Below are 21,802 nucleotides of genomic sequence, written 5' to 3'. Positions count from 1 at the left end.
ACTTCATAATATTAGAAAATCTTTATGATGATGATGAAAGAACAGCATTTACTCATCATACTATGTATCAATAATGTTAATTACAATGCTAAAATTCCCAGTTTTTGAAAATGGCTTTTTAATATATATATTTGCTTCTATATTAATAAAGTATCTGTGGAAAGACTTGGCAGAAAATGGTATTGTGATTCAGGTAACTCAGATGTTTAATTAAGGATAAGAACCTCTTATTCCATTTTTCCCTTTTTTCTCCTGTTTAACCATCTAGTTACTGTGTTTTCTCAGTGATACTATACTTATACACACACACACACACACACACACAAATAATTCTTGGATTGGTACAGGGTCAGTTTTCTAGGGACATCACAAACAGGCAGGATATTAAGAAACTATTCAGAAAATAGAGAAGAGGGTGAATCATGGAGGTTACTGAGAGTTTAGCCTTAAGGGAGAAATCAATTAAATTTGTAGTTGATTACAACTGGAGTAAGATGAAACCTAGAAAATAAGCAGGAGTTATTTATCAAGGAGACTGAGCTGTGAGGAGCCTGCATTCTCAGTAGCAAAAGCTCTTATAAAAGTCTTAGCGAGGCAAGAATATGGCTATGTAAAGCTAATGGAGAGAAAAGTGTGGGCATATACAAGGTCAAATCTTCTCCACTTCTCCATAGTTGAAAATCAATAATGAGAATTAACTTATTCTTCATTTTATTGACCAATAATTTGTATATATGTGTTACAGTGTGATATTTTCATACATGTATACATTATGTTAATTAATAGGATTATTAGCCTAATTCCTTCCATAATTATCATTTCTTTGTAGTGAGAACATTCAAATTCCTCCCATCCAACGATTTTAAAATATACAAAATGAAACAGCACTGGAGGATATAAAGTATAAGCACTGTATAATCAGATTAATTTTTGTATAAAATAAGAAAATGGGATGAAGAAAGTGTATATAAACACAAGGAAACTAAGTAAGACCCTATTTAGAATATCTGAGCAAGACTTTACTCAGAATATCTGGATACTTTGACAAGACATGAACAGATTAAAAAAAAATCTGGGGCTGGGAAGATGGCTCAGTGGTAGAGCGCTTGCCTTGCATGCATGAGGCCCTGGGTTCAATTCCTCAGCACCACATAAGCAGAAAAAATAAAAAAAAAGCCGGAAGTGGCGCTGTGGCTCAAGTGGTAGAGTGCTAGCCTTGAGCTGAAGAGCTGAGGGACAGCGCCCAGGCCTAGAGTTCAGGCCCCACGACTGGACCCAAAAAAATAAAAAAAAATCTGAAGCAGGGTACAAAAGATTTAGCAATGGGTCCAATTAAGAAAGGGTCAAATTAGGGGAGAGGAGACATTTGAATCAGTGCTTCTGCATGTTTTCACAACACTTGGGGCACTTCTTAGGAGTGGAAGTTCCTAGGCCCTTTCTCTGAGAGTCTGGTTTCCTAGGTGTAGAATGTAGAGATGCTAGATCTTAAGTTTTTAACAAGCAGCTCTAGCAATTCTGGACTTGTTATCACACATTGAAACTTCTGGCTTATATAGGACAGAAGGTAAGGGGTGTGTGTGTGTGTGTGTGTGTGTGTGTGTGTGTGTGTGTGTGTGTGTGTGTGTGTGTGTGTGTGTGTGTGTGTGTGTGTGTGTGTGTGTGTGTGTGTGTGTGTGTGTGTGTGTGTGTGTGTGTGTGTGTGTGTGTGTGTGTGTGTGTGTGTGTGTGTGTGTGTGTGTGTGTGTGTGTGTGTGTGTGTGTGTGTGTGTGTGTGTGTGTGTGTGTGTGTGTGTGTGTGTGTGTGTGTGTGTGTGTGTGTGTGTGTGTGTGTGTGTGTGTGAACATATACAGAAAAAGTACATGAAGGAAAAGCAAGCTGCTCCTCAGATCCCTGTAGGGGCAGATACACAAAGTTGTGGACTGTGTTTGCTGGGCAAATGTGACATTTAGTGTTCAGATAGTTCCATAATGCTGCCCAAATGGCCTGCTGTTAGAAATAGCTCATTTATTAAGTGTTATATTTACCTTGCAAACATGGTTCCTAGTTAGAGGTGGTGGTAAATTATCTGCAGTCCCAGCTATTTGACAGAATGATGTGGGAGAAGTTCCAGAGCCCATAAGTTCCAGACAGGCTTGGGCAACATAGCAAGATCCCATTTTTAAAACAATATTATTCTAACCACACATCTACCTTGATGCTGGTGCTCACTACCTTGCTTTGATTCTTGTCTTTTACCTTTGGAAAACAACATGGCTTGCTCCCTCACAAAATTCAGACCTAAGTATCTAAATTATATACATTATCTCAAATACCCTTTTAACTTAGTGCTGGTATTGGGGCTTGAATTCAGGGGCTGGGCTCTGTCCTTTGGCTTTTTTTGCTCAAGGCTTGTGTTCTACCACTTGGCTCACAGCTCCACTTCTAGCTTGTTGCTGGTTAAGTAGTGAATAGAATCTCATGGACTTTCCTGCTCTGGCTAGCTTCAAACCAAAATCCTATCTCAACCTCCTGGTTGCTTACAGGTGTAAGCCATCAGTAACTGGTTGGAATCCTCTTTTTTTTTCTTTTTGTCGGTCGTAGGTCGAACTCTGGGCTTGGGCGCTGTCCCTCAGCTCTTCAGCTCAAGGCGAGCACAAGCCACTGTTTGAGCTACAAGCCACTTCTGGTTTTTCTGAGCGGTTTACTGGAGGTAAGAGTTTCATGGACTTTCCTGCCCAGACTGGCTTTGAACCACAATACTCAGATCTCAGCCTCCTGAGTTGCTAGGATTACAGGCATGAGCCACGGGCGCCTGGCTTTTCTTCTTATTTTTAATGAATAGATTTTGTGTTTTTTTTAAAGCAATCTTGGGTTCATAGTAAAACTGAGGGCAGGCACAGAACTGAACCAGATCCCTCTGAGTGTTTTCTTCTTTCCTTTTAGTACTACTCTGTTGCTCTAGCTCTACTTTGCACTTTCTCTACCCTAGTTCTCTTAGAATCAGTCATTTTTCCAAAAAGCAGCCGTGGTACTAGAGTAGTATTAGAAACAAGAAGTCTTGCAGTTTTAAAGCAAGGTCATATACATATATACTAGTCCCTTCATACATTCATATATACAATTATCCCTGTATGTATATTTAGCTAAACATTGATTCATACTGCTGTGTCCAACTCTTAATTCATTAACACCTGGAGCATTCACACCACCTGCTCTTGCTTATCTATAACGCTGCACTTCAAAGTGTGACACTTGGTTCCTATCATCCATCACACAATAACTTAATTGCTCTATTCAAGTTTATAGTTAGAGCAGTAACAGAACTAGTAATCTGTACCCTTTGCCTCATTCTTTTTTCTCCTCCTATCCTTCTACCTTGGCTTATTTTCTCCACTGGAAAAATGTTTATTTTTCTCTTTCTTCACTATGATAACAGACTTTTTCGTTGCTGAGTCCTCAGCACCCAAAATTTTATTAAAGTAGGTCCTTTATGAAAAAAAAGTTGAATGAATGAGGACTTGTCATACCTATTACATTAATTCATCAGGTTAGAGGAGGGCCTTTCCTAGATAGCACTATGCCATTCTGCTTTGAGAAACTATCGACTGCAAATTATAATATAAGCTTAATTATACTATATAATTACACTTTTCACCAATTTGTTCTACTTTTCTAACCAACTGCTACTATTCAAACCTCCTAACTAAATCAGTGATCACCAACTAGCACTCACAACTCCTATTTTCCGTGAAGTTCTGATTCTATACCATCCACTCCCTCATTCTCAATCACTGCCAACTTAGACCTCACAGGCACTGTCAAATTATTTAAAACTTTTAGACACTTTTGATTGTATATAATCTAGTTATTTACCAATAAATCTTTTTTTAAACATTTGTTGGAAACACAAACTATTCTAACTTCAAATCACACATTTCATTAATTACATAAAAATTAAATGATTGGTTTTAAATTAATTTTCAAGAGAATTACAAGGGGAAGTAATAAAAAAAAACTTTTGGAAGAACACAGATGTGTTCTCTTTTCCTAGTGTGGAAGCTTGAGGTTTAAGAACAAAGACACTAACAGAAAACATATGGGAAGGATCGGTAACAAAATGGAATCCTGGCCCAAATGTGGTCTGCCACGTTTTACATACCAATGTCTCAAATAACAGACTAGAATTTTATAATACCGCCAAAGCATCATTTGAAACACTGAATGCTTTTTTAAAAAAAATCTGAAATATAACAAAATAAATCTTGTGTGTTCTTTGTAAAGTCTTAATGGAAAACACTGTTTTTGAGGAACCAAAAATGGACTCTTGGATTTACTTTACCTTATTTGCTCAAGCTTGAAAGAATCCCCCCAAATGAACTCAGTATCATCTGCCAAAAGACACAGCTAACTCTGTTTAAATATTAGCATTAGCATGAAAACACGCTCGCTCGTGCCCTTGCTCTCTCTCTCTCTCTCTCTTAGCATTGAAAGCAAGCTAGTTAGCTGTTATTTTTAAGGAGAATAATTCAGTAAAATAGGAAACTTTCTAAATCTGTAAAGTCAATGACTACTGGGCAATGGAAGCTTTTCATTTGCTTATGTTCAATACTATAAAATTATCTTCTGTACAACAATTATGTTGAGTCCAAGGCATTGATTTCCATAGCCAAGGAATTCATTTTTCTTTTAAAGGTCATTAGTAGGCATTCTATATTTGGAAGGAAGATGAATAAAGGGATTGACAGAAAAAATAATTAAGTCTTAGTATGGAAAAATTCTATCTTTAGTCTGAGATTACAATGACAATCTACTGCATTACGAAAGAAATAAGCCTGATGTGAAATACCATATTTCTGACTTCTTGTTGTAACAAAAGGAAGCATTGATGTGGTGCTAGAAACCCAGGGACTAAGGACAATTTTGAGCTCCACCTTAAATTTGCTGAGACACTGGGCTCCAGGTCACAGTGAATTTTAATGTGAAGAATTCCTTGGCATAAAAATGAAAATAAAAACAGTAATCAGTACATGTTGTTTCATTTAGTTCTGTTTGCCTTTCATATTAGAGGAAATTCTTACCACACCTCAAACCAAAATTAAGGGGAAAAGAAAGAAGTAAACCACATAAATCTTACCAAGAGTACAAACATCTTAATTTGAATCCACAAAGTTTTGTATAATGAAAAGAAATACAGAATTTTAATTCAATCCAAGTGTTTTCCAAGCAGATTGTATTTGCTTAAATTGCTACAGTAATTCAATGGACAGCCCTGTCTGGACACAGAGTTACTGTGAATTTTTAAGAAACTCAGTTAAAGAATTTAGGAATTTCTGATTCACTCAAAGGATTTGCAAACTCATCAACTCCTGAAAGCTAAAGCAATTTCTACAGGTATGATAAAATAATTTTCAACCTTTAAAGAACTTATTCCTACTGTTATAGTATATTGTATTTGTTTAGTATTAAGACTGCAAATATCATAGTGGCACAATTTGGGGAGACAAAATACGGTTAAAGCTACATTAAAATTTTGCTTAGACAAAATACTCAGGGAAGAAGATAAGCAGAGTAAGATTAAATTTCTAACTCTAAATTACCAACCAATCTTAGATTAGATTTTCTTTTAAGTAGGGAAAGATCCTTTTCATGCTAAAGAAATCAATCTCTTACTTTGAGGGATCTGTTTTTCATTCTCAATTTTAAATGGCAAAAAATGTGGTAAAGCTTTTTGATCTACAAATCTGGACCATGCTAGTGAGTATGGTTAGGGAAGATGGGCATTTGTACAAATTTCATGCAAGAGTTTCTCAAAATTTATCACTCAAATCCTGATATATAATGTTTTTGCTTTTACTTTCACCTCTTTAGGAGAGATATGAATATATTATCTGTTTATTCAAGAAGCTAGTTATTGGGCTTAAGTTGGTTAAGATTTCAAGTGTATTATGGCTAAAAATAATTAAGACAATGATATTTTAATATTCAAAGAATTTTACAAAGTAAAATTTTAAATTGTTTTGGATAAAATTTGAAATATATACTAATGGTTCATTTCTTTTTTTTTTGAGTGTTCACCACATCTTTATTAAGATAAAATACAAAATAGACACACCAGGAACAGACTTTCTGTTGGGCCACTGCAAGACAGGAACATGAGAACATTGATTTTGGCTATCCTGAAAAATTAGATTTGCACTGCAGTTTAACTTTTCTAATGGTTCATTTCTTACATACTGGTCTCTATGGCATACTGATGAAACAATTACATCTTTAAAATAGTAAAATGTTGTGATGTTTCTGTCCAGAACCAAGTATATCTGTTATATTAATAATAATTTAAACTAGAACCTGTCTTGATGAAAATATGAGTTTTCTACAAGTAAGAGAAATGTTAACACATAAAAGCTTTTATTATGTATGAAAAATTTCACACTATGGAAACAATTTAAAACTTAGTAATACACAGACCTTTAGATTTTCTTTTTCACATATTTTTTCTAGCAATAGAACAGATAAGTAAGGAATACAGTATATTATCATGGAGAAGTATTCAATAGACAAAGGTGGTTTATATAAAGAGCCTACTATGTGTAAGAAATCAACATTATTCACAGCACTATTAACAAGATACAATCTGTACTTTATCAACCCTTGCATTAACTAGATCCTGTTGAAGATTAGAGGTCAGGAATGAGGGGGTCTAATAGTAAGTTATACTGTTCTGCTGTGAGTTATCCCCACAGGGAAGAAGGCATAGGTGTGGAATATGAAAAGCAGTCATAACAAAATGTGCAAAATTAGCAAATGTCTGAGAAGAGATTCATTACATAAAATGAAATTAAGATAATTGTAACGGGAAATTATTACGAGAAGAAACAGTAGATAATAGGCACATGGATAGAAACAGGCCAGATTTCATTTCAGAAATATGCAGAGTAAAAGAGAAACAAGACAAGGCAGCATTACAGAATCACACATGTAGAGGGAATGTTTAGTATAGAAGAAAGATTGTTCTTTGGGGAAAGGTTTTCTTTCTAGTGTTCATAATGACCAAAAGGAGGCAAGACAAAGAATTTCTTTATTTTCAGAGAGGCTTTAGTTATGAGATTTTTTTTTTAAATTCTAAGTCAAAGTTAGTTATAATTAAGTATGGGACTAAAGATACCCAACTATCTTTTTTATAACAGTAATCTGTATAATTGTTAAGAACAGATTAATTCCCAAAGATAAGATGGCTAATTGATAGTTGCTAACTGTCTTAACACAACGATTAAATTCAGACTGAATGTGCACAAGCAACACTCTTTTCCAAGTTCATCTGTGTGGCAGAGCCCTGTGTGGCTTGGCCCAATGCTAGGGCCAGGCCCATCTCTGCCTCTCAGCTCACATCTTCATGTTTTAATAAGAAAGTAGACTCACAGAACCCAATTTCACTCGCTGTATTGAAACTGAAATAAAGTAGGACAGATTTTTTTTTGGGGGGGGGGTCGTGGGGCTTGAACTCTGGACCTGGGCACTGTCCCTGAGATCTTTAGCTCAAGGTGAGCACTCTACCACTTGAGCTACAGCACCATTTCTGGTTTTCTGATTGTTAACTGGAGATAAAAGTCTCTTGGACTTTCCTGCCCGGGGTGGCTCTGAACCCCTATCCTCAGATCTTAGCCTCCTAAGTAGTTAGTATTACAAGCATGAGACACTGGCGCTCGTCTTTGGACAGATATATTTTAAAGTTCACTGCTATACTAAAAAGAGTATAGAACAAATAACTTGAAGGTCTGAATGGGATTGGGACAGATGGGAGATAAAAATGGATGGGGTAATTAGGATGTACTGTACTCATAATGAGACCTGGTGAGTTGAAAGCTCTTTGTACAACTACTTAATGATAATAAAAAAAAAAAAATTAAAAAGAGGTTGGGCGCCAGTGGCTCACGCCCTGTAATCTTAGCTAGTGAGGAGGTTGAGATCTGAGGATCTCGGTTCAAAGCCAACCGGGGCAAGAATGTCCGTGAGACTCTTATCTCCAATAACCCACCAGAAAACCGGAAGTGGTGCTGTGGTCAAGTGGTAGAGCACTAGCCTTGAGCTGAAGAGCTGAGGGACAGCGCCCAGGCCCAGAGTTCAAGCCCATGACTCACCAAAAAAAAAAAAAAAAAAAAATTAAAAAGAGTACCGGAAGTCCTATAAAACCAATGAGCATTAAATTATAAGCAAGATGTTATCAAGTGAATAAAAGGTATAAACATTTTTATAACTAGTAGCTCATGCCCATAAACCTAGTTATTCAGGAAGCTAAGATCTGATCACCTCAGTTCCAAGCCAGCCTGGGCAGACAAACCCAAATGACTCCTCTTCAATAATTGGCAAAAAGCTGAAGTAATGCTGTGGCACAGTGGTAGAGTTCTAGCCTTCAGCAAAAAAGCTAAGCAAAGAGTGTGAGCCCGGGAGTTCAAGCCCAATTTCCCTCTCCCTCCCTCCCTTCCCCCCCCCCCCACACACACAGATATTTATACCCATTTTTCTAATGTTCCATCATCTAGATTAAATGACATTTATAAAAGACGTGACTTTCCTAAGAAAGATCCAACCACTGGGCCCCACAGTACTATCTGTCCCTGCTATAAACTATATTGCCATCTGCCTTAGACTAGGGTTCATTTTGTGTTTTTTTTTCCCCTGTAAATTGTTTGCTCTTTATAGAGAGGACCATCTCTCCATGCTTATTTATTTCCGTGTTTCCTATCAACTTAGCAGAGTGCCTCAGAGAAAACAGTTCAAGACAATTATAAACTAACTACTAATCAAACTCCTAAAAAAAAGCACTTTACTAAAGCACATCATATGCAGCCACTTATATAACTCAGCAAGTAATGAGCACACTCATGAACACTGACAGGGATCTTCCAGCTTAGCAGTATTGGCCTGCTTTGGACACAGTCCTTTGGGATGAAATTATATACTTTGTTCACACCATTATCAAAAAATAAAGATCCCAGCTCAAATACATTAATTCATTAGGTTAAAAGTGTATATTATTTAGGAGAGAATTTAAGCCCTTTAGATTATGGTTTTAATAATCTTATTTTGCTCCTTCATCAGTTAACTCCCATTTCTCAGACACTTTACACTTGGCTGACTCTATTTTGGAAATAATCATCTTCATTTCATTCATTCTGTGAGAATACTAACATTTCTTCAAAGTCTACGCCAAATGCAATCCACCATCAATCCCATGGAAAATAAAACACAGATCTAATATATTTGGCTTTGCAAAAATAAACTTCATGAGTTTCAAAATCATATTCTATTAAAAAAACGAAATCATTGCCATTTTGCCATTTTTATTGCAGAAGGAATAGATATAAGAAAATAATAGGGATGATTATTTAATCCTATTTTTCTTAATTTTAAAAAAGCAAGGTCATTAATAATAATAATGAAGAATGATGTTTTAGGTTCAAGAGAAGAAAGTAAAAACAGTATTCTAAAAGAAAGGGAAATGGAATGGGTAGACTACTGAAAAGCAGCCAGGTACCATTTGAGGTTGTGCTCATTGTGCTCAAGAAGTGACAATTTAAAAGAAGTGCATGAAATTATAGGCTAATGCCTATAAACTCATCTAATTGGGAGGAAGATACAGGGAGGACTATAAGGCAGTCTAAAGTTAGCAAAACTCTACATCAACTAAAAAGTCAGGTGCACTGGTATGCGTAGAAATCACTGAGAGGAAGATTACAGTCTGAAACTGGCCCTGGGTTCAACATAACACTCTCCCTGAAAAACAACTAAAGAAAAAAGGGCTGGGGTCATGGTTCAAGTCATAGAGTACCTGCTTAGTAAATGTGAGGCACTGACTTCAAACCCAAGTACTACCAAAAAAAAAGTAGACAGTGAGGCCAATCTGCTTGATTGTTTTTCTCTAGCCTATTCACCTGTGTGAGTCAGGCACAGAAGGTGGGAAATTACTGGCGTCTTCCAGGTGAAAGGGAGTAGTGTGCTCAGGGAGTGTGCAAATGTTAATAGGAATGAACCATGGGATCTAAGTTAAAGGAAGGTATGGAAAAAATAAGAGGATCAATATATTTCAAGAGGATCAATGTAGTTCAGGTTTTACTGATAGCATTATTTCAGTTGGAGTTAATAAAGACAATTGTCAGATTGTGAAGCATTCAAAATTGAGAGAATGAAGGGATTATAGTGATGGTAATGAGCAGGCCCAAGGCACACATGCATGGGGAGAATTCATTGACAAATCATGGAATAGAAATGGATTTTTACTTTAAATAACAGCTCATATATGGAACACACAGATTTACATTCTATAGATTTTTTTCTTTGGAGCAAGAAGAGAAATAAAAAATTCAGATCTTGGGCTGGGAAGATGGCTCAGTGGTAGAGCGCTTGCCTTGCATGCCTGAGGCCCTGGGTTCGATTCCTCAGCACCACATAAGCAAAAATGAAAAAAGCCGGAAGTGGCGCTATGGCTCAAGTGGTAGAGCACTAGCCTTGAGCTGAAGAGCTGAGGGACAGTGCCCAGGCCCAGAGTTCAGGCCCCACGACCGGACCCCCCACCCCCCAAAAAAAATTCAGATCTTTTTTTGGTTGTTTTTTGTTGTTTTGGTGAGTGATTCTGGGATTTGGCACTCGGGTCCTCACAATTGCTAGGCAGGCATTCTACCAGTGAGTCACAGCTGCATCCTTTCTTTGCAGTGATCATTTTGACATAAGTCTTGTGTATTTTCTGCCCAAGGTCCATGCTTGTGCCATAACTTGCCTATTTTATGCTTCCTATAGTAGTTAGAATATGAGGCACATACCGCCACACCCAGCTTTCATCCTTTGAGATGAAGACTCACAAACACTTTTCTCCCCAGGCTGACCAGGAACCTTGATACTCATGATCTCAGCCTCCTAGGTCACTGGGATAACCAGCACATGCCACCATACCCTCCGCTTCCCAAACAGGTATGATTACAGGTGTGACTCACAAGATGTTTCTTAAATAGGTTGTTCCAGAAAATGTCTCAAGTAACTATTTTTCTCAATTATACTTATGATAAAAATTAGGAAATATCATTCTCGATAAATAGGAAGATGACTCATTTCATTAATACAGTACTGTGTTAGGATATTCATTCTCCCATGAAACCTTTGATGAGAAGGGTAGAGAAAAATGGTCTCCGGAAAAAAAAAATGCTCATGCCATCAAAATGCTTCTACATGGATATTTCATATGTTCCTAACTACCTAAATGAGATAAGCAGATATAATAGATACAAGATAAAAGTAAGCAGAGAAGAAAAAGCAGGCAAAGTATAATGGAAATATCATTGTCCTTTCCTTCCTACTTCCCCTCCTCTTTCCTTTCTTCTTCCTGACAGTGTTTCACTATGTTGCCAGACTGATTCTCAACTTCTCAGTATCTCCTCCTGGATTCCTCCTCTTCCCTCAACCTCCACAGTGTCTGGGATTAGAAGCATATGACATCATGTTCAACAACTGCAATTCTCATTTTATTGATAAAGAAACATATTAACTGACAGGAGTGAAATGCAGTTTATCAGGGTCCTTATCAAGGGCCTAATCTACCCTCCTATAATTTTAAGTTTTAGCAAAACCAATGTTGTCTATGAAGCCTTCCTTCCTTACAATCTTTCATACAATGATCTTCTGCTATATTTTACTACGTATATGTCTTCTCTGATCATCCACTAGGTTTAAACTCCTGGAAGAAATACAGTGTGGTTTTAATAAGTGTATATATAGGCCTTAACTCAAAAATATTAGTAAGATTGCACATAGGCTCATGCATAAAATCTCAACCGCTTGAGAGGTGGAAACAGGAAGAATACAGTTTGAAGACAGCCCAGGGCAAGATCTTATTGAGACTTCCATCTCAACATAACCTAAGCATGTTAGTATGCTCCTGTAATTCCAGCTATGAGGGAGGAGGGTATGAATAGGCAGAAGGATCACTGTCCCAAGCTAGTCTGGGGTGATGGAAGGGAAGCATAAGACACTACCTGAAGATAACTAAAAAGTCAAAGGGTCAAGTGACAGACCACCTGCCTAGCAAATGCAAGGTTCTGAACTCAAACTTCAGTATTTCCAAAAACGTATTATAGGAAAAAATTAAGTCAGGAGGAAAAATACAAAGATTAATCTACTAGGAATGACAAAGTGGTAGGATGTAAATGCTGTGTTATTTGATAATTAAAGGGAGTTATTCGGGCTGAGACAGAGACAAAATAATTCGATTCTAGAAACTGTCTTCTGAGTAAAATTTGATGCTGCAAATAGGCTTGAGGAAAAAACACAGTAAGACAACACGATAGCTATTTCTAAGTATCTTATCACATGAAAGAGAGTATTTCATGTTCTTTCAAAGGGCAGAAGAGAGTATCATCAAAAGAAGTTGTAGAGAGGAGGACAATACTAATAATCCTATGAGGTAAAAGTTCTCTAGTTACTTGTTAGTCACTCTTCTTATAGGTAGTGACCACCACCAAAGGATAGAAACAGCATTTACAGTGGAGGGGACAAGAGTGCTGTTGAGTGATTTCCTTTGAGCATCATAATCTAGCTAACACAACCCTTGTCATTATATTCTAATAAGCAAAGATAACTGAGATTCTATTAAAAGACAGTGATTGTTTAGTAAAAAGTCTAGAACACCAGACTTCTGGTTATGGCTCAAAGCACTACGTGACTTAAAAAAAAATTCTACTACATTGCTACTTACATATTAATTTTGTTTTGAAAATCACTCATTCTTCTAGGATACTTTTCTTATATAGAGATATAATACATTTCATATAACTACCAATTTTATGGGAATTATTCTGAGTTGTATTTAGTTTTCTATAATATATTCTATTTTCTTCTTGCAATAGAACAAAAAACATGGGCTTTTTGAGACCAGTATATGTCCTTTTCCTCTTTTTTGGAGTCAAAGTATATTGCCAATATGAAATTTACCAATGGGATGAAGATTATGACCAAGAACCAAATGAGGATTATGAACCTGAATTCCAATTTCGTCAAAATGTTGAATATGGAGTTCCTTTTTATCAGCCTACTTTAGGCTGTGCCAGAGAATGCTTTTGTCCAACTAACTTTCCGTCATCTATGTACTGTGACAATCGCAAACTCAAAACTATCCCCAATATTCCGACGCACATTCAGCAAGTCTACCTTCAGTTCAATGAAATTGAGGTTGTAACTGCAAATTCACTCATAAATGCAACTCATCTTAAAGAAATTAACCTCAGCCACAACAAAATTCAAAAAGTTGATTATGGTGTATTTGCTAAGTTTTCAAATCTACTACAACTTCATCTAGAACATAACAATTTAGAAGAGTTTCCATTTCCTCTTCCGAAATCTCTGGAAAGGCTCCTTCTTGGTTACAATAAAATCTCTACACTACCACCAAATGCAATGGATGGACTAGTAAACTTGACTATGCTCGATCTCTGTCACAATCACCTTGATGACTCCACATTAAGAGAGAAAACCCTTGCCAATATGGAAAAATTAATGCAGCTCAACCTATGTAATAACAGATTGGAATCAATGCCTCCTGGATTGCCTTCTTCACTTATGTATCTATCCTTAGAAAATAATTCAATTTCTTCTATACCAGAGAATTACTTTGATAAACTTCCAAAACTTCATGCTCTAAGAATGTCACACAACAAACTGCAAGATATCTTGTATGATACTTTTAATCTTTCCAACCTCATCGAGCTCAACGTCGGACACAACAAGTTAAAGCAAGCATTCTACATTCCAAGAAACTTAGAACACCTTTATCTAGAAAATAATGAAATAGAAAGTATGTATTTAATTTACTATGTTGATCCCAGTGCTTGAACTCAGGGCTTGAGAGCTGTCCTTTAACTTCTTTGCTCAAGGCTAGCTCTACTACTTGAACAACTGGCTCCACTTTGGAGTTTTGGTGATTAATTGGAGATAAAGAGCTAGCTGAGCTTAAATTTCTTTCCTGCTTGAGCTGGCTTTGAACCACAGTCCTCAGATCTCAGTCTCTTGAGTAGCTAAGATTACCAGCACCCAACAAATTATTTTTAAAATATTTGATATTTAAAAGATAGAATCATTTACTGAAAGGGGCTGTTTTGAAGCTGGCTCAGGAAATGGCAGAAAATTGGTACCAGACAAAGGTCTATCATTAAGTTTATACAGTCTTTTCTATTAAATTTGACTGCCTTGAGTGCTGGAAAAAGTACTATAGAGTATGTGAAGAAATCTGAATACCCTGAGTAGTGAGATTTGGAATGTCTGTTTAAACAATCAGAAAGATAAATCCACATTTATTTAGGTAATATAAAACTCAGTTTCACTTCCTTCATTTTATTATTTAAGTAGTATAAAAATAATTCAACATAGTTCCACTTACAAGTATTTTAACGAAACTATTACATATAACATAAACCTCAACAAACTACAGACATAATAAAGGATTAATTTTTATTTGTATTTTCCAGATATCAATGTGACAATGATGTGTCCATCTGTTGACCCTTTATATGACCACCATTTAACATACCTTCGGGTGGACCAAAACAGACTGAAGGAACCAATCAGTTCATACATCTTTTCCTGTTTCCCTCATATACACAGTATTTATTATGGTGAACAAAGGAGTATTGATGGTCAAATGATAGAACTGAAGACCCAAGTCAGGAGATTTCAAGATGATGATTATGAAGATGGGGATGATCATGAAGATCATGACAACACTCACGAGGGCCAACCTGGGAGTGAAGAGCACTTTGACCCTCATTACTATGAAATTTAAGAATGACAAGAAACTGTATAGGTATACATTTATGATTTTATAAGAGCTCAGAATAATTTTAAATCTAATCACATATTGCTCAAAGTCATGTATCTAGAATTATGTATTAGTAAAGATTAGAGTTGCCTTTTAAGTTGTTGGGCAACTATATGATTACATGGTATTAGAACTTACTTAGAATGATACAAATCCTACAAACAGAAACAAGAAACACAAGTGGGAATAAAAACAAACTAAACTTTAATGCCTTCTTGCACTTTTAAAATCGAGATATTGTCATGCTGAAAAAGAAAGCAAGTGTTACTTATAATAACAGAAATTTTCCTAGGGCAGATGAAGGAATTTGACTTAGCAGTGAGGGCCTGGGAACTGTGTCCTTCTGGTCATTATGAGGATGGCTGCGTAACAGAAGGGTATATCAGTATAAGGAGTGGTCATTTCTTTGAGAGTTTTCTGTGATTGTCTCCAAAAGAGCTTTCACAGTTGTATTTATGAATCCTCACCATGACATCTACCCCCTGGCTTATCACTCAAGAAGATAGAATGGTATTTATGATTTTCAAGAGGCCAGCATATTCAAGACATATAGATTATGAAATAAAATATTCTTAATGTGTTCCATTTTTAAGTGGGATTCATTGTTTTTCACTTATAGCTAATTAAACTAGAAAATGATCTCTGCTTTAGTTATCTAAAGACCTGTTAGTAGATTGCTGCTATGTTCATAAGCCAACATTAAATTTCAAAAAATAAAGTTCTTAAAATATTATAAATTCCTTTGTTTTGGGACATAATACACCAGAAACACCTATGCTTACTAGCCAGGGTTTATTTATTAGCTTTAAGTTTGAAGGACAATATTTAACATCTCTTAAAACTTAATGGTCGCTTACATTCTTTAATCTGCCATTTTGAAGCATTTTAAGTATGCCTTAGTATGAAGAGTCTGTTATGACTAACTCTCTTACTTTACCAGGCTAATAGTGAGTGAGTGAATGAGTAAGTGTATATGTGTGTATACTGAACTCAGAGCCTGGGTGCTATCCATGAGCTTTTTTTGCTCAAAGCTAGTACTGTACCACAGCTCCACTTCCAGCTTTTTTGAAGTTTATTGGTGATAAGTCTCACGGAGATTCCTGCCTAGGCTGGCTTTGAACTGCAATCCATAGAGCTCAGCCTCTGGGGTTCTCCAGCTTGGGAGCCTCAAGATATATGACAACAGTTTGGTCAATATGCAATAACCAAATGTATATTTTGGAAGTATTGTTCAAGTATGTGAGTCTTTACTTTTCTGGAGAGGTCAGTATAAAATTATATCTTTTTATCTTTCTTTTATCTTTGAGTTCTTTAAATATTTAAGTTAGTAGCATGAACAAGAACAGAATAGTTACCTGTCCAGAGGGACAACCTTTACAGCACAGAATGAACATGAACAAAACTGTTGATTCATGTAACTGGCCTCACTAAACTAGAAGTATAGATGACTTAATGATGTATGACAGATCAAGGGCAATGTGCAACTGTGATACCATAAGGATCAAGGGTAAGAGTAAACACCAGTGGTATGAGTAAAGCACACCTTCAACAAAGACACCAAGTGTTAAAGTTCAGCTACTTTTTTTTGAAGAACTTTTTTAAAATTATTTAATTTAATTAATTTATTTTTTGGGTCTGGTCGTGGGGCCTGGGCGCTGTGCCTCAGCTCTTCAGCTCAAGGCTAGCGCTCTACCACTTGAGCCACAGTGCTACTTCCCGCTTTTTTCTTTTTTCTTATGTGGTGCTGAGGAATCAAACCCAGGGCCTCAGGCATGCAAGGCAAGCGTTCTACCACTGAGCCACATTCCCAGCCCTCTTGAAAAATTTTAAGTTATAAATTCAAACATTTATGATGGGGTTAATATATAGAAAAGACTGTAGGTGTTTAAGAGAGAAGAAAGTTCAGGCTAGAACAATTAAAATTTAATGAAAAGCCATTAGGGAAATGTAAATTAAGCTAGAGTTAAGCATGCACCAGCAATTCTACTTTCAAGTATATACTCAAGTGCTCCAAAAAAGAAACCACCCAACTGTCCATTAACAGATGAATGGACAGAATGTGGACATAAAAAGTAACAAAACATTAATACATGCTTCAACTTGAAGGAATCTTGAGAACATGCTCAGTCAGTTAAAGTCAGCAATAGGATCCTGATCCTATGACTCCATTTATAGGTATATTCAGACAAGGCAATTTGTATACAAAAAGAGTACTATCTGTGTAGGCTGGGGAGGTAAGGGAATGTGTAAAAATAGGGAGTGACTGTATTCTTCAAAAGGATGAATTGTACTCAGTGTCAATTAGCTGAAGAAAGCAGATATTTAAGTATCTAACAAAGAAAACAATTTATCCTAACGTAAGAAGTCATAACAGAATGCAGTCAGTATCTCTGAGTTTCTCCCAATATTCTACTCAGATAAAAGACTGATACACAAGAGAGACTTTACTAGGAGTTGTCTTAAAGTGCTTAAAGCCTATACCTACTACAAAGTACCCTTCAGTAGGGCCTAGCAGGATGAGGTTGCAGGCTTTCCTCCAGCTTCCAAACCAGAATGTTCCTCTGCTTCACAGGCAGTCAGATTTCTCCTATTAGGTAGAATAGCTCATTATAGGTTCTTCCCTGGAAAGGGTATACATAAACTGAATCACAAACTACTGTCCAGTTCAAGGCTCAAAGAGGAAAAAGGTGAATAACTTTACTTTGCTATTCAAAAATGCCCTGATGAACTCAGATCCACCCAAGTGTTTCTCACAAAATATAAAAATAAAAGCCTGATTACCAACTGCAGACAACTCTAATACATTTGATAAGGTATAACCAGCAGCCCATTTCCTTCTGTAGCTCAGGAGAGCACCCTTCCACCCCATCTGCTTGCAATATCCTGTAATCTGTGCTTTTGCTGCAGTTCTTTGGGCCCCATGTTTTCCTTATTCTCCTCCAAGTCTAGCTCGATTGCAGAGTTAAGTTTATGATTATGAATAAAAACTAAACAACAACAATAAAAAATAAAAGCCTAAATGATTTTTCAGGGGAAAACTGAAGAACATAACAGTACATCAAGATGACACAGTTACTTGTAACAGAACTACAGACTAGGCCAGTTGACTTGATAGTTATAAACAGAAAATAAAATCATGATAATCTAATAAATTTTCTCACTAGTCTCATTACACCGCAATTATATTAATAGGCTACATTGTTTATAAGTATTCACAAAATACAAATCAAATCATATCATAAAATATAAATCTAAGTTTAATCAAATAAACATGTATCAAACAACACATTTAGCTTTAAGAAAGGAAATAAAAATATAGGATCCTTCATAAGTTTGCTAGTGGAGAATGTTTGATCTGTGTTTAGTACCCCAAAACACTACATATACAGTTTTACTTTATTCCTCATGCATGGAACTAAAATACAGATGTATGCAAATAACGAAACAGACCTAACTGGCTTCACAGGGGGGAAAAAGCAAGGAAAACAAATAAGCCTTGTCTCTTCTATATGCGTTTCCTCTTGCAAAGAATTCATACATCCCCAAGGACAGCTGGAACGAAAACCCTGGTTTCCGGACGCTAAATCCATTTTTTATAAATCTTGGAAAGTATAACAGCAGCTGGAAACAAAATTAAATCATAACATCTACAATTCCAGCATTCTTTTTATGTTCTAGTTTGCTCAATAAATATAAATCTGCCTAGTTTTAAGCTAATAGTGCTTGTTAGCTTTGACTAACGGCTAAGATATAAGTATCACATCACGAACACATTTTTTAATCACTTCATATATTTCAGTGATAAACTCATTATAGAGATTTAGCACTAAAAGGAAAACTGAATTCACAAAATACATTTCTACCATGAATTCTATTTTATAGAGTCATAATTCCCCTCCTTTTTAAGTAGTTATATAAAGCAATTGCCATTTAACAAAGCAGTTTACAAATACAATGCATCTTGATCAATAATCACCCTTTTCACTCTTCAGTCTGTAAAGTACTTAAGTTCTCATCTTTCTCCTGTGGACAATGATCAGTGTTCAAGGATAAGCATGAGATTAAAGATGAAATTCAAGGCTGGGCACCAATAGGTCACATCTATAATCCTAGCTACTTTGGAGGATCACAGCTCAAGACCAGACCTGACTGAATGTTCATAACTTGGAAGGATCACAGCTCAAGACCAGACCTGACTGAATGTTCATAACTTGGAAGGATCACAGCTCAAGACCAGACCTGACAGAATGTTCATAAAAGCCCCATCTCAATCAATACCTGGGTGTAAGGGTAAATACTTGTCATCCCAACTAAAATTACACAGGAGGCTAAGATCAGAAGGGAAATCATGGTTTCAGATCAGCTTCAGCAAAAAGTTCAAGAGTCCCCATTCTCAACAGAAAAATCTAGATGTGGTGATACATACTTGTCATCCCTGATATGGCAGGAAGCATAAATAGGCCCAGATAGTCTGCACTGTGAACCTCCTATTTATGTCTGAGACTATCTCAAAACTAACAAGAACACTGGGTTGAGGGAGCTGCCTACCAAATGAAAGGCCTGAAGTTCAAACTCTAGCACTGGCATTGCATAATTTATTCCTTTAAAAAAAAAAAGGCAGTAAAAACCTGGGCACCAGTGGCTCACACCTGTAATCCTAGCTACTCAGGAGGCTGAGACCTGGGAATCATGGTTTGAAGCCAGCCTGGGCAGAAAAGTCTGTGAGACTTTTTTTTTTTAATTTAAATTTTTATTTTTATTGTGAAAATACTGTACAGAAGGGTTACAATTACATGGGCAAGATAATGAGTACATTTCTTATCAAGCATTGTAGCCTCCTCCTTTGTTCCCCTTCCCATCTCTTCCCATCCTCCTCTCCCTCCCCACCATGTGAGACCCTTTATCTCCAATTAAATCATAGAAAAAACTATAAGTGGCACTGTGGCTCAAGTAGTAAAGTGCTAGCTTGAGCAAAAAGGAGCTCAGGGACAGTGCCCAGGCAGAGTTTAAGCCTCAGGACCAATAAAAAGTGCTAGAGGCATGGTTTAACCAGTAAAGTGCCTGCCTAGCAAGCATAAGGCCCTGACTTTAAACTCCAGTACTGCAAAAGGCTTTAAACTATAGGTTTGTCATAAAAGCTTAGAATGTTTGATTCTAAAGGGTATAATAAGTATCTAGTCACTCAGTAGTTCACAAAAGGGACAACTCTGACTCTGAGTCCTAATGTTTGAGGCTTAAAAAAAAAAAAAAACTAGGGATATTGTCACAACAAAGAATTGTCAGGTCTGGTACACCAATAGTGCAGAGTCTGAGAGATTGTAACTAGATTACAGTTCAACAAGTAAGAAAAAGGCCTAAGAAAAGAACTGAGAATACATCAAGAATCTAATCTATATCCTACAAAATTCAGAGTGAGGGAAGGTATAAGTTGGGGAAGAATGGGTGAGAATGCTGAAAGGGGTGACATTGATCTCAAGATATATTATATTCAAGGGCTGGGAAGGTGGCTCAATGGTAGAGAGCTTGCCTTGCATGCATGAGGCCCTGGGTTCGATTTCTCAGCACCACATAAGCAAAAAGAAAAAAACCGAAGTGGCACTGTGGCTCAAGTGGTAGAGCACTAACCTTGAGCTGAAGAGCTGAGGGACAGCGCCCAGGCCCAGAATTCAGGCCCCATGACCAGACCAAAAAAAAAAAAAAAAGATATATTAAATTCATAAACTACTTGGTTAAATGGCAACTCCACTATACAACTAAAGACTATATACACACAGTTAAGGAACTTCTACAAGATCAAATGAAAATTAATTATAGAATCAGAACGGAAAGTTACCTATTCTGACTCCTAATCCATACTATTTCCTATACAATGAGAGGAAGAAATTGAGGATGGAGAGACTTCTAGCTCATATCCTTGGATCTCTATTAGTATAACTAAAACATCTCCAAAAATACTAATTCCTATAAAATCTTTGTTTTAAGACTCAATTTCATTCAATATATTTTTTTGTTTCCAACTGCTGAGAAGCAATGAAATGGAAGAACACAGTCCAAAGAAAAATCTGAGAAAAAAAAAATAAATGCTCTACCAGATATCAAGGTTATATAATGCAACAAGGTCACCTAAAAGAATTCCACAAAGAAAATTCTTTCAAGTTAGATACAATGTCTGCTCCACAGCCATTAGGCAGACTTCATCTTTTATTCCTGGAAAGGGAAACAAGTGACTTTATACTAGAATGTAACATTTTGTTCTGGGATGGAAACCAAACTCAGTTTCAAACATTTCCTATCTGGAACTGGGCACTGTATTTAAAGGCTGCTTCAGCATAGAGGTAAAGTTTTGCCTTATCTCTTGAGGGCAATTTATGTCATTCCTGGTAGGACTATGTTTCTTTCAGACACTACAGGGTAATTTTATAGTTTGGGGGTTGTAATAGCCATTTCACTGACTATCCAGGTGATTTAGGATGAGGCACTGGGTTTGACCTGGGGCTGAATTCACCTTTGTGGACAACTTAGCTTTCCCTATAATCTGTTCCTTTGGCTAACTCTGATGTTTATCCTTTCCCCGTGCAAGCCATATTTATGAGTCTAGTAGCCTTCTGTGAGTTCTTTCTAGAGAATTATCTCATGTATCACTTGAACTTATAAATGGTATCTGAAATGAGAATGGTCTTCACTTTGAGGGAGTGTGTCCTCCATTATAGTTTGGCTGATTCTAAGGAAGAATATAGATTTGCTATTTCCTAGTGTAACTGTGGACAATTCTAGATTCTTCCCTGTATAATCACCTCCCCAATCCACTAAGAATGTACCCTGAGTGTCTCTTCCAACCAACAGAAAATGACAAGGGTAACAGCATACACATGATAGGTGTAAGTTGACAGTAAAAAGATTATGACCCATCTTGTTCAAAGATGACTCCTTTCTCTGGCTTTGAAGCAAGCTACCCTATAAAGGAA

General features: G+C 36.5%; 2 protein-coding genes across 3 annotated transcripts in view; one reads left to right on the top strand and one right to left on the bottom strand.

Annotated features, from left to right (window-relative positions):
• The window catches only part of Cenpp (centromere protein P), a 185,557-nt gene that overhangs the window by 107,774 nt on the left and 55,981 nt on the right, over positions 1 to 21,802 (bottom strand). The gene's annotated exons all lie outside the window — the stretch shown is intronic.
• On the top strand, positions 5,095 to 16,052 carry Omd (osteomodulin). Of its 2 annotated transcripts, XM_070033267.1 has the most exons (4): positions 5,095 to 5,371; positions 10,855 to 10,945; positions 12,874 to 13,817; positions 14,488 to 16,052. In XM_070033267.1, exons 3-4 carry the CDS (start codon positions 12,884 to 12,886, stop codon positions 14,799 to 14,801), a joined length of 1,248 nt encoding a protein of 415 aa, XP_069889368.1. In that variant the 5' UTR covers positions 5,095 to 5,371; positions 10,855 to 10,945; positions 12,874 to 12,883; the 3' UTR covers positions 14,802 to 16,052. The 2 variants fall into 2 exon arrangements, with proteins under 2 accessions (XP_069889368.1, XP_069889369.1); XM_070033268.1 differs by lacking the exon at positions 10,855 to 10,945.

The sequence above is a fragment of the Dipodomys merriami genome, unplaced genomic scaffold, assembly GCF_024711535.1.
Source record: "Dipodomys merriami isolate MVZ:Mamm:240054 unplaced genomic scaffold, mDipMer1.0.p SCAF_22, whole genome shotgun sequence".
In the NCBI taxonomy this organism is placed as follows: Eukaryota; Metazoa; Chordata; class Mammalia; order Rodentia; family Heteromyidae; genus Dipodomys; species Dipodomys merriami.
The sequence above is the reverse complement of the archived record's forward strand: the minus strand, read 5'-3'. Positions and strand labels throughout refer to the sequence as shown.